Source organism: Physeter macrocephalus, chromosome 14, assembly GCF_002837175.3.
Source record: "Physeter macrocephalus isolate SW-GA chromosome 14, ASM283717v5, whole genome shotgun sequence".
In the NCBI taxonomy this organism is placed as follows: Eukaryota; Metazoa; Chordata; class Mammalia; order Artiodactyla; family Physeteridae; genus Physeter; species Physeter macrocephalus.
Window position 1 is genome coordinate 123,513,051 of NC_041227.1, and position 12,826 is coordinate 123,525,876.

The window sequence follows — 12,826 nt, forward strand, 5'->3', positions numbered from 1 at the left end:
AGGGAGGGAGACGCAAGAGGGAAGAGATATGGGAACATATGTATATGTATAACTGATTCACTTTGTTATAAAGCAGAAACTAACACACCATTGTACAGCAATTATACTCCAATAAAGATGTTAAAAACAAAAACAAATAAGGAATTCCTTGGTGGTCCAGTGGTTAGGACTCGGCGCTTTCACTGCCAGGGCCCAGGTTCAATCCCTGGTGGTGGAACTAAGATCTCACAAGCCGCACAGCATAGCAATAAATAAATAAATAGTCAGTCAAATCGCTTCTGAGAGATGGAGACATCCTGTAGCTGGATGCTGACACCGAGACTAACATTCATCACACCCCTCATACCAGACCGCGTTGTACCAGACAGGCTGCATCTCATTTGATTCTGAAAATAAGCCCAAGTCACATGTTATCTCTACTCTTCTTGATGAGGAAACTGAAGTGTCCAGAGGTTGTGATTTAAGCCACACTGTGAGGAAGTGAGATAGTTCAGCTTGACTCCAAAGCCCATGCCTTTCAGCCGTCTAACCTTGCCCTCCAGATCTGTCTTTCCGCTGCAGTGGCACGTGATAACCCTTGAGTTAAACATGGGAAAGGGATCAGGCCCCGTTCAGATAGGCCCCTGTGAGCAGCCCCACATAACCTCTCCTAGCTTCTTGATTAGAGAACCTCAACTTCTCCAAACATAAAATGAACCACTCGATCATCTGTCTCGAAATAGCGATGTGGAAACAGGCTCCAAACCAGTGGAAAATGACATTCCAGCAGCTGAACCCCAGCCACCTCCGCTTCCCTGACCCCTGGGCTGCCCGCGGGTTGGGAACACCCGCTCTCGCCTCCTCTGCAGCCATGGGCCACGCATCCACCTGGGGAAGCTCCCCAGCCTCCCCCCGTCCACCCGGGAACCCCTCCTCAGGAGCCTCCTGCTGCCGGGACCCCCTCCCCTCTTTCCACTCCCTCCAGCATCTCCTCCCACCTCCTCTCCCCCGCCTGGTGACCCTCCCGGCTCCGCACCCTCCTCCCGCCAACCCGTATTCACCCCTCAGAGGGTAGCCCCTTGAACCACTGCTCTGGCTGCACTGTTTCCTCACCCCCGTTCAGTCCCTACACCACGGTCCACATCCCTGCAGCCAGAGGGTCCTCTTCACGAGTCCCACTACTGATCCTCACCTCCGGGAGCAGGTACACAGTTAAAACCTCCCCGCCTTCTCTCCCACCTCCCTCGCCGGTCTCTAGCCAGCTTCCCCCTTGCAGACCACCCCGGGCTGGCTGGCCTGTCCGTCTGTTCTTTCCTCCTGCCTCATTCCAAATCTCCTCTTCCAGCGGCTCCTTTCCCTGACCCCTCTTCCCCCTCCTCCAGCAGGCTTTGTCGGTCACGCTCGCCAGCTGTCTTGCAGTCTGTTTCTCCCCGTCGGTCATGGCCACGGTCAAGTCCACCCATCCCACCCCTCCATCCGTCTTCCTGCCAGCCTACTGCCTGCTGCAGGCACATTGGACAAGCCTCTCTGCTGCTCTTCTTAGGAAAAGCTGAAGCCCTTAGCTTGGCCTGCAGGTCTGGCTGGTTCTGGAGCCTCCCCCATCAGACTGGCCACCTGCCCTTCCTTGGGGAAGGCCCACTTTCCCAGCCCCTCTGCCTGGAACCTAGGAACCCCACACGTCACCCACCGGGAGGGAGAGATTTCAGACCCCCAGAGGAGGGAGTGGCCCCCAGCTGTCTGTTCGACGGTTATTGCGGTGTGGCTGCGGAATGTCTGTGTCTGGGCCAGGTGGTGATGGGAGGGGCTCTACTGTTCCCAGTTGAGCCCAGCACCGCGCCCGCACACTGTAAGTGCTCTGTTCATGTGACCTCTGGGTAAACATCGTGAGGGAAAACTCAATATAAATGACTCCATTAAAGTTTAAAGCTTTGATATAACACAGGAAAAAAGAGAAAAATACGTGGCAGAGGTCGCTGTTTTTAATTTACCAAGAATCCTTTCATATAAAAAAGAAAAAGCCAAACATTTAAGGAGGAAAATAAGGACATGCATGGCCAGTTTACTAGAGAAATAGCCTATTAACCTATGAAAAAAATACTCAACCTCACTTGTAATCAAAGAAATTCAGATTAAAAGAGCATTTTATTATTACCTATCATGTTGGCAAATAATAGTGTAACATGGGCTAATATTTTGCTGGTAGCTTTTAATTTGATATTTAATAGAACTCTTGTGGGTGAGTCTTGTGTTATGAATTAGGAAATTAAGGTTCAGAGAAGTTATTTTCCCAAGGCCAAGTAGCCCGTGAGCACCGGAGCAAACATGTCCTGGTGCCCGGTATTCAGCCAAGGCTTGGTGGGCAAGTTGGTTCAGCTGGAGGGCAATCTGGTGATATAAGTGTGTATGCTCTGACCCTGTAATTTTACTTCTCAAGTTTATCCTAGGGGAAGGGGAAAAAAACGTAAATGTGCAGAGATCTACCTGGTAGGATTTTTATCACAGCATTGTTTACAATAGCAAAAATTTGATAATAATTTAAGTATCTAGCAATGGGGAGATTGTTTAAATGAATTATGCATTTACAGAAAAGAAGTTCAGTGCTACCATTGGCAGCCATAATGGTCAGACGTATCTAGCTATGTGGCGTGAGAGTGAGGGTGTATCATTTAGTCAGAAAGGAGATGAGAAACACAATAGTATCTTATCGAATTTAGAACAAACGGGACGTTGTACATAGAGAACAGTGTCTGGAAGTGGATAGACCAGTGTCATCAGTGGATATTTTCTTAAACGAGGTTATAAGGTGTCTGTTCTAGTAGCTCCTACAGCGTGCACGTAGTTTACCTGTTCATGAAGAAATGGAGCATTCCCAGCCTGTGTAAAGCATGAGCCATAGAGAAAGGGGCACCTGCTGACCTGGGAGAACAGCCCCCGGGGATGCTCATCCTGACTCCGTGTTGCGGGGCAGGGGGTGTTGCGGTGACACCGCCTCTTCTCCTTTCCAGGTGCTGCTGAGCCAAGTGCACCGGCTGAGAGCCCTGGACCTGCTGGGAAGATTTCTGGACCTGGGTCCCTGGGCGGTGAGCCTGGTGCGTGCTTCCTGTGTCCGCAGTGGGGGCCACGAGACTCCACGTCACCGTCTGACGAATCCAGGGACCTTGGCCATGCGGCCGAGGATGACTGTGGGGGTGGCCGTTAAGCCCGCAAGGCCCCCAGGGACCTCACTCTTTGCACCTTCATTGTCACATTATTGGGGGGCCCTTTCCCATCCTCTGTTAGGCTTCACCTTTGCAGGACAGAAAGTGTCCTTTAGGGACACTCTAGGGAGGGGCTCACCCCTGCCAGGCCAGGAAGCTGGCAGCCTCTGGGCTGAGTCCCCGGCCACATGCGGTGTGCGTTCTCCTGGGAAAAGCCTGCGAAGCCTCACTTGCCGTCCTTTCACTGTGGTTTTAGGCACAACTCTGAAACACTTTTCTATCATTCTATTCACAGGAGAGTAGAAACGGCCGTTCAAAACACTGACAAAAATAGAGTCAAAAGTGATCCATTTTTTCAACACATAAATCACCAGGGAAGGAGATCAAGTGGGACCTAGAGATAAAAGGGGATTCAGGAGACCCACCACCAGGTGCAGGGTCTGGACCTTATAGGGCTCTATTTGCAAATGAAAGTTTGAAAGTTAAAATTTGAAAAATTAATATTCATGAAACAATTAGAAATTTTATATGAACTGAATATTTTATGTTATTAAACAATAATTGTTGAGACTTCCCTGGCAGTCCAGTGGTTAAGACTCCTTGCTTCCAATGCAGGGGGCGCAGGTTCGATCCCTGGTCAGGGGACTAAGATCCCACATGCGCTGCAGCGCAGCCAAAAAAAAAAGAGTAATTGTAATTGTTCATTTTTTTAGGTGTGGTAGTGGTATGTGGTCATGTTTTCATAAAAGAGACCTTATTTTTTAGAAATAAACACGTAAGTGTTTACAAATGACACAATGTGATACCTAAGACGTGCTTCAGAACATTCAGGAAAGGGCCAGCCAGGATGCCGCACCCTTTCGGTTGATGGCGTTGAAGCCAAGTGACGGGCACATGGGAGTTCAGCATATTATTTTATCTCCATTGATGTATATTTAAGTTTTTCCATTGTATATTGTCAACCAAGAGTGATAATTGATAGTTCAACATGAAGGAGAAGAGAAAAACCTAAAAATTAGGAAGAATGCACGAGCAGTACTTGCTAGCCCTCTTACACTCTCAGGTGCCAGCAGGGAGGCCGTATGTAGCTCACCACAGGTAGACTCAGGTGGAGGCCTGGCGTGTCTCTTACCTTGTGAGCTGTGTGAGCTCATGCAGCCCAAGCAGGCAGGCCTGGGTCGCTTCCGGGAGAAGGACTGGAGGTGAGGGAGGCACAACCCTTCCCCGTGCAGCTCCGTTAGCGCTGAGGACGCCATGCGCTCTGCTCCCTCTGACGCGGGTCTGACGTGCTCTCTCTCGCAGGCCTTGTCTGTGGGTATTTTCCCCTACGTGCTGAAGCTGCTCCAGAGCTCAGCCAGGGAGCTGCGGCCTCTCCTTGTCTTCATCTGGGCCAAGATCCTCGCCGTGGACAGTGTGAGTAATGTCTGTCCCCCCCAACAGGAGAGCTGCTGAGAGTAGGGCGGGGGGCCCGGCCTCACGCCTTCCATGGCCTCCCTCCCTCCCAGGAAAGGCTGTGCTTCCCCTGGGCCCAGTCCTGGTCTGTCACGCTGGCCCTCGGCTCACCTGTTGTCTCTTGTGCGCTGCCCCCTCCTCACCCACAACCACCCCTCCAGCCAGCGAATGACGCTGCCCGCTTCCTTCTTGACGCTCGGCCCTGCCTCGCCCCATCAGTCTCCTGTCTCCAGCCAGTGCTTTCCCTCCCCAACCCTGACCCTGGGAACAGTCCCGTGGAGGTCCAGGCTGTCACCTGTAAGTCTCAGGCCGCGGCACTAGCGGTCACTTCTCAGCCATGACAGCCCAGCCCACGTCTCCAGCTCTGCTCCCAGTAGGCGCCTCCCCACCCCTGTCCTCATGCCTGTGGGTCTGCAGTCACATGTCCACTGCTCGAAGTCCTAGGCAAGGCCCTGTACTCAGAACTGTGCTGAAGGCCATAGGTGTCGCAGAGCTCAGCCATCCCTGCCCTCGACACTGTCCACTGGGGACAAAACCCTCTGCTATGAGGCCGAATCCACACACATGCCTGGCATGAGGGTGACTCTTCAAAAAGTGGAGAAATCTTGTGAGCGGGGCTATATTTGTGTGCCTCAGTGTAAAGGAGATTATAATGTTAACCCAGGTGGCAGGGGGCCACCGAGGCCGCTGCTGCCCAGAGGGAGGGGTGAGGGTGGCCGGAAGGTGGGGGCTGCTGGACAGGAAGAGCCAGGGTAGGGGACGCACAGGTAACAGGAGGGCCAGGTGGGTGTGGAGAACAAATGGTTCTCGAGTTTGAACCTGTGTGGGGCGTGGGCCGGCTGTGTCAGTGACAGAGGGGCACCAAGCAGGGAGGCGTGGTGAGGGGAGCTCTCAGGGAACCATTGGTGATGGGGCCTCATGGCCTAGGAGATGGAGACTAGGGCCCTCGTCTACCCGATGACGATGGCAGGCAAGTCCTCGAGGAGAAATGTGACACAAAGGCCCAGCGGGCTGAGGGCTGAGCTTCGGGGTCTGCTCTTCGGGGAACAGAGAAGGGAGGGTGGAAGGAGGTTGTCAGAGAGGGGAAGGCTGGGAAGTCTGATAACAGAACGTGAAGAAGGAGGCTCTGGAACAAGGGAGAGTGCTGGGAGCGGGACAGAGACCCTCAAAGAGGCTGCCGCACTTGGCAGTCAGGCTTCAGAAGTGCGTGGAGGGGGGCAGAAGTGGGGGCTCTGGGGAGGAAGGACGGGGTGCAGCCCCCAGCTTGCTTGAGGGGTTTGTAAGTGGGGAGACGAGTTGGCATCAGTGGTTGGGTTTGCTTGCTTGTTTTGAAGGAATGGTGACTTAAATGGTCTCTAGTTGGGAGAAAAGGATCAGCAGAGAAACAACCATACATCTATTTGGACTTTGACCCGCCCGCTGTGTACATGTGCGTGTGCACACGTGTGTGTATCTGGGTGATGCCCCGTGGCAGGGGCTCTCATGTGAAGATTCTCTTAGTTCTTGCATCAACTCCATGCTGTAAGTGTGGTTTCGTACATTATTTGCAGATAAGAAAATGCTCATTTAAGGAGCTGCCCAGGAGCCCATAGCAAACCTGTAACAATTTGCTGTGAGCTGAGTGGAGCCCTTTCCACCCACAGGAAAGGGGGATCAGCAGAGCCACAGAGAAGGAGGGCAGGAAGCAGGGGCATCACCATGCAAAGGGGGAGACCATTCTCTGCTCTGCAAGGGGTAAAAGGAGAGAGTGGGGGACCTCAGCTCAGAGTGTCATCCCCTCCTCCCTGTCCAGGACCCCTGCGCCATTGAGATAGCGCTGCAGGCCGCTTGCTACCTGGGGCTCTTTTCAGCTCACACACCCACAGGGCTCCCACTCCCTAGCACCGGTGGGCCTGGAGGTGACAAATGCGTCAGGCAGATCCGGCCACCTGGTCCTGTCCCTACCGCCTTCGTGCATCAGTCCTGCACGCTGCCGCCCAAAACCACTCACGTGACCCTCTTTGCTCCAGGCCCCTAAGAGCCATGCCTGCCCACTCAGTGAGTCTCTGACCTGGCTCCCCACGGATCTGGGTCCTCCTCTCTTATCTGGGCTCTGCACGGCTGCTGAGACCACTTCCCCACGCCATGGCAGCTGGAGCTTTGCTGTGAGGGGGCTAAAAATGGGTAACGGTTGCATGAGACTGTGAGTGTCACGGGGGCATCCCCAAAGAAGGTGTCATAGCCTGTGTGCCTCTAGGGAGAAGACCGTCTTTCATTATGTTGGGTTGGGTTGGGGTTGGTGACTGGAGTCATCTTGTGGAGCAGCCTTGTTGGTCTTCTGGTTCTGAGAGGTGGCCTGTCAGCTCCCGGGGCATTTCTATACAGACAGTCATGTGGACTCTCTCCCAGCCCTGCAGTTTCGCTCATTTTCCTGGTCTAGCAGTACTGACTGGGAGGCTGCGATCAATACACCCTTGCATGTTCCTGATTTTAATGCTCGTCTTGATGCTGGGAACAGCCTCCATCCTCCTCAGTGCATCCAAGTCTGACCTTGATCTCAGTTCAGCCTTGGCCCTTTTTGGACCCAGTGCCCTGCTGTGTCCAGTCAATGTCCTATTGCTTGTCTGCTCTGAAATGATGGCCAAAATATTCTATATTTCAACAAAAGATTTATTCTTCTACCCATTGAACTAACTTTGGATAAACAGTGACTTTAAAAGACCAGCCAAAACCCTGGATTTGAGAGTTTATAAAAAACTGAATTTAGGTCCTGTTGCCCTCAATTTCTTAAGCCAGCTATTTTTACTTCCCACAGCCATCATCTGCCTCTCCGTAAAGTTGTGGTACTAACGCTTCCTGCAGCATGGTTACAGAGATCAGAACTACGGTGTATAAAGCGGTTTTGGAAATTTTAGAGTGAAAGGAGTAGCGGTAAAACCTCATTTCTACCCAGCCTGTCTCTGCTACACTAAAGCCTTTTGTTGCTGATCTGAAAGCCTGGTCTTGTGGCTCAGGAGACTGTACCTTTTGGTCATTTCTGCTTTGCCCTTTGTCAAATTTAATTGAAAAGCCAAGCTACATAAACAAGAGAGCTTTTCTGGAGAAGTTATTTCAGAACCTTCCTTGCTTCTCTCCTACTTCAATACCTTTGTCATCTGTATCACACGTTTAGAAATTCATTGGCACTGCTCTTGATACCTGGCCATTAAGGACCATGTGCAAAGGCTCTGGATGCATAAAATGGAGAGACTACCATGACGCAAAGGCCAGTGAAGGGGAGGGACAGAAAAGATTTCCCCTAAGAGATGAGGGACGGCAATCGACCACCCAAGCCTGCTCCCCCGGGGCCACCGGCGAGGTGCTACAGAACACCATCAGCCAACTGTGATTCTTGTATTCATCAGGATTTTTAGTAGCTTTTAGTACCTGGAAATAGAGAATGCCTTTATATTTAGTCTTTGGAGTGGCTATTTCTGCTTTAATTTTTTTTCTTTACATGAAAGTAGATGACCCTTCAGAATTGCGCTTTGCTGCTGAATTCTCATGGAATTTGCAGTTAATCATCGTAATCTGGTTTGAAACTGCCTCTTGGTCACATTTGTCTCCAGGGGTCTGTTTATCTCTGGAGCCCAATATGGGAGAGCTCGTCGACAGCACAGATGCTGCAGTGCTCCTCCATTACACCTGCTCTAAGGCCATCTCAGGGCCTGCGTTCACTGTCTGCGCGATGCTGGAGGAATTACACATTTAATAACACTTGAGGAGCTGTTCCTGGGCCCAGCTGGAAATGTCCTAGCCTGCAGTGTTCTTGTAAATGCAGGCGCTGGGACCATCCACTGAATCAGCTCCTTAACCAGCTTGTAGCACCTGTTTATTTAAGGGCAGTCATCCCACTGAGAGACATTTTTTAATATTTCCGATTGAGACTGAGCATCGTTTACTTCATCCTTCCTTTTCAAGATCACCCTGGCCTGAGTTTCCAAGAGATTAAAGTTCCGTGTGTTTCTGAGGAGTTGTTCCTCCCCTCCCCTCCTGGCATCTGGCCTCTGCGTACTCATATGGTGTGTGCCTCCCGCAAAGCTCAGAGCTCCCAGAGTGAGTCCTTGATGTGGCCACCATGAGGGTCAGAAGTCATGTTGTTTGGGAAGGGGACGCCCATCTTGGGTTGAAGGAACCTGCACAGAGTCACAGACAAGACGAGGCGTCCCAGCACTCCAACGCACTCAGCTGTCCCCGGGCTGGGGAGCTTCCTACCCTCAGGGCACTTCCCCAAGAGTTAAGAAGGTGTGGGCCCCACTCAGGCTGTACTCCCAGCTAAGGGATGAGTCTTGGGCCCCCTCTTCATCCCACAAGCATATGTTGAGCACACACTATGTGTCATTATGTGAGGGGCTCCTAAAGGATTCAGAGAATTACCTGAATTTTTTTTTTGAGCTCAAACGTCCATTTATTTCAAAGCAGTAATAATTTAAAATTATAAAAACCTTTCCGCTGTCGAACACGTAGAGGGTGAAGTCAGATACAAATGGGAAGAGAGTCAGACGCCCGGCCCTGGGGAGGCCGGGCTCCCTCCGCAGCCGGGAGGGGCGGGTCCTCCAAGCCTCCGCCACTGCGGGCCCAGTGGCACCGCAGTCCGTGGTCATGAGGGGTGCAGGGGGCCGCAGAGTCCGCAGTCCCGTCCCGCGGCCCAGTGCTCGCCCTGGGGTCCGGCCGGGTTGCTCAGGAGCTGCTGGCCAGGTTCTCATTACCGGGCGAGCTGAAGGAGGAGGACGAGGAGGAGGAGAAGCTCACCCCCGCCAGGCCCGGGAGTGGGGGGTGGTCGGTGTCCGTATTCTGTCCTGTGAGGCTTCTTTGGCAGATGGGGCAGCTGTTGTGCTGCTCCAGCCAGGGCACGATGCAGCTGTCATGGAAGAGGTGGTTTCAGGGCAGCTGCCGCACACGCTCGCCCAACCCGTAGTCGTCCTTGCACACGGGGCACTCCAGTCCGGAGCCTACGTGCTCTTCGGTCACGGGGGCGGTGGGGAGGGCCTGGATTTTCTTTTTGTCTGAGGGCGGGGGGCCCGTGTTTTCAAACTGATTGAGGCGCAGGAATTACCTCAGCCTTAGAGAAGGTAGGCTCAGTCTGGGAAGAAGCAAGGAGGGGAACTCCAGAAAGAGCTACAGGTTCAGAAGGATCACGTGCCATTTGACTGAAGGGGCAGTGTGCACTGTGGGGGCACTGATGTGCAGAGAAGGCGTGCCTCGGGACAAGGAAATCTAATAACAGCACATTAGGAAAGCCCTTTCCTGTTGTCTCAGTGCCCTGATAATCTCCAAGAAATCTGGTCCCAGAGGATCTCTTCTTAAATCACCCATACACCATGTTACTCTACACTTACTGCTACCAAGCAAAAATTACCAGACATGTGAAGAAGGAGGAAAATATGACCCTTAATGAGGAGAAAAAGAAAATGAGTCCACCGAAACTTATTCTGAACTCTCACAGATGTTAGAATTAGCAGACAAGGACATTAAAACGGTCATTAGAAGTCTCTTCCACATAAAAAAGCTCCACTGAGACATGGAAGATATTAAAAGGACCCAACTCAAACTTCTAGAAATGAAAACTATGATACATGACATGAAAAGTATACTAGATGGGATTAACAACCGATTAAATGTTACAGAAGAAAAATTAGTGAACTTAAAGACATAGTAATAAAAACTTTCCAAATGAAGCACAGTGAGAAAAGAAACTTTTATAAAACTAAAGGAACATCTTTGAGTTGTGGGACAACTGCAAGTGACCAAATATATATGTACTGGGGGCCCCTAACGGGGGATGGCAGAAAAAATATTTGAAGAAATAATGGCTAAGATATTTTCAGATTTGATGAAAACTATAAACCCACAGATCCAGGAAGTTCAACAAACCCCAAACACAAGAAACATGAAGAAAACTACACCAGGGCACCTGATAATCAAATTGCTTAAAAAACAAAAAGTTAAAAAACTCAGAAGCAGACAATAAGAAAAGGAACAAAGAAGCAAAGATAAGGATGACAGCAGATCACTTGTCAGAAACAGTGACCGGAGGAAGACAGTGGGGCTGCATCTTTAAAGTCCTGGAAGAAAAACCATCAACGTAGAATTCTGTACCCAGTGAAAATATCTCTAAAAATTGGAGGCAAAATAAGGACTTTTTAAGACATATAAAACTGAAAGAATTCATCACTCGTAGATCCACAGTATAAGCAATGTTAGAGAAAACCCTTTGGGCGAAGGAAAATAATACCCGGGGGAAACATGCGTGTACACAATATGGTGAAAAGCACCAGGAAAGAATGCTCCACGGATAAATGTATGGGGTTTATTTTCCTTGTTATTTAAATCTCTTTAAAAGATAATTGACTGTTTAAACAAAAAGTAATAGCAGTGTACTATGGAGTCTATAGCATATGTAAAAGCAAAATGTATGCTAACAGTAACAAAAAGGTTGGGAAGAGAGAAATTGAGGAAATACTATTGTTAGGTTCTCTTCACTTCATTGAAGTGATATAATATCACCTGAAGGTGAACTGTGATAAAATGTAGTCCATAAACCTTAAAGTTATCACTAAAAATTTTTTTTAACTATAGCTAACAAAGGAGGTAACATGAAATCATAAGTATATACAAGCAACACAAAAGAAAGAAGAAAAGGAGGGAAAGGGAACAAAGAATAGATGAGATAAATACTACAAACATAATAAGACAATAGATTTAAATGTAACCATATCAATAATCACAATGTAGATAGTCTAAATACCCAATTAAAAAGCAGAGAATGTCAGATTGGATTTAAAAGAAAAAAAAAAGAACAAATTATATGAGCCTGAAAGAAATGCACCTTCAGTGTAAAGACACAAATAGATTAAAAGTAAAAACATATCATGCTACCACTAAGCAAAAGAAGGCAGCAATGCCTCCGTTAATATATCAAAGTAGGTTTCAGGGCAGAGAATATTACCAGAGACACAGAGGTGTTTCCTAACACTAAAGGAGTCCACCCATCATGAGAATAGAACAGTCTAAATGTTTATTCACCTAATAACAGTATTTCAAAACACATAAAATGGGCTTCCCTGGTGGCACAGTGGTTGAGAATCCGCCTGCCGATGCAGGGGACACGGGTTCGTGCCCCGGTCCGGGAAGATCCCACGTGCCACGGAGCGGCTGGTCCCGTGAGCCATGGCGGCTGAGCCTGCGTGTCCGGAGCCTGTGCTCCGCAACGGGAGAGGCCACAACAGTGAGAGGCCCGCGTACCACAAAAAAAAAAAAAAACACATAAAATGAAAACTGGTGGAACTGCAGGGGGAAATAGGTAATCCATAATTACACCTGGAGAATCCAGCACTCTCTTCTCAGTAAATGACAGAACGAGTAGACGGGGAACCAGGGAGGTTCTCTCAGACACTTGAACAGCACCATCCACCTGCTGGACGAAGCTCCACACAACTGTAAACCACGTGTTCTTTCCAAGTGCCAGGGACGTACACCAAGATGGACCTCATCCTGCGTCGTAGAACAAACCACAACACATTTAAAAGAACTGGAATCTTACACAGCATATTCTACAACCACAGTGGAATCAAATGCAAAATCAAAAGAGGTAATAGGAAAATCAACAAACACTTGGAAACTAAACTGCATACTTTTAAATAAATGATTAAAATATTTTAATTATAAAAGTTTAATAAATAATATAAATATATTGTATAAAATAAAACATAATATTAAAGTATAAATGTTATATAAATAAATGTATATAAGCAGCATAAATATGTTAAATCATATTTATTTATAATTATAAGTATGTATAAAATAAGTGGGACTGCATCAAACTAAAGTCTTCTGCATAACAAAGAAAACAGTCAACAAAATGAAAAAACAACCTTCAGAATGGAAGAAAATATTTACAAACATCTATCTGATATGGGGTTAATATCCAAAATATACTACTATAAGGAACTCTTGCAACTCAAAAAGAAAAAACCTGATTAAAAAATGGTCAAAGCGGGCCTCCCTGGTGGCGCAGTGTTTGAGAATCCATCTGCCAATGCAGGGGACACGGGTTCGTGCCCCGGTCCGGGAAGATCCCACATGCCGCGGAGCAGCTGGGCCCGTGGGCCGTGGCCACTGAGCCTGTGCGTCCGGAGCCTGTGCTCCGCAACGGGAGCGGCCACAACAGTGAGAGGCCC

At 49.2% G+C, this 12,826-nt stretch overlaps 1 protein-coding gene across 4 annotated transcripts in view; it reads left to right on the forward strand.

Annotated features, from left to right (window-relative positions):
- RPTOR (regulatory associated protein of MTOR complex 1) overlaps positions 1–12,826 on the forward strand; it is a 262,877-nt gene that overhangs the window by 186,074 nt on the left and 63,977 nt on the right. For all 4 annotated transcript variants that reach the window (XM_055090448.1, XM_055090449.1, XM_028499286.1 and 1 more), the window contains exons 11-12: positions 2,985–3,068; positions 4,479–4,589. In XM_055090448.1, coding sequence (XP_054946423.1) covers positions 2,985–3,068; positions 4,479–4,589 — 195 coding nt within the window. The remainder of the gene's footprint in view (positions 1–2,984; positions 3,069–4,478; positions 4,590–12,826) is intronic.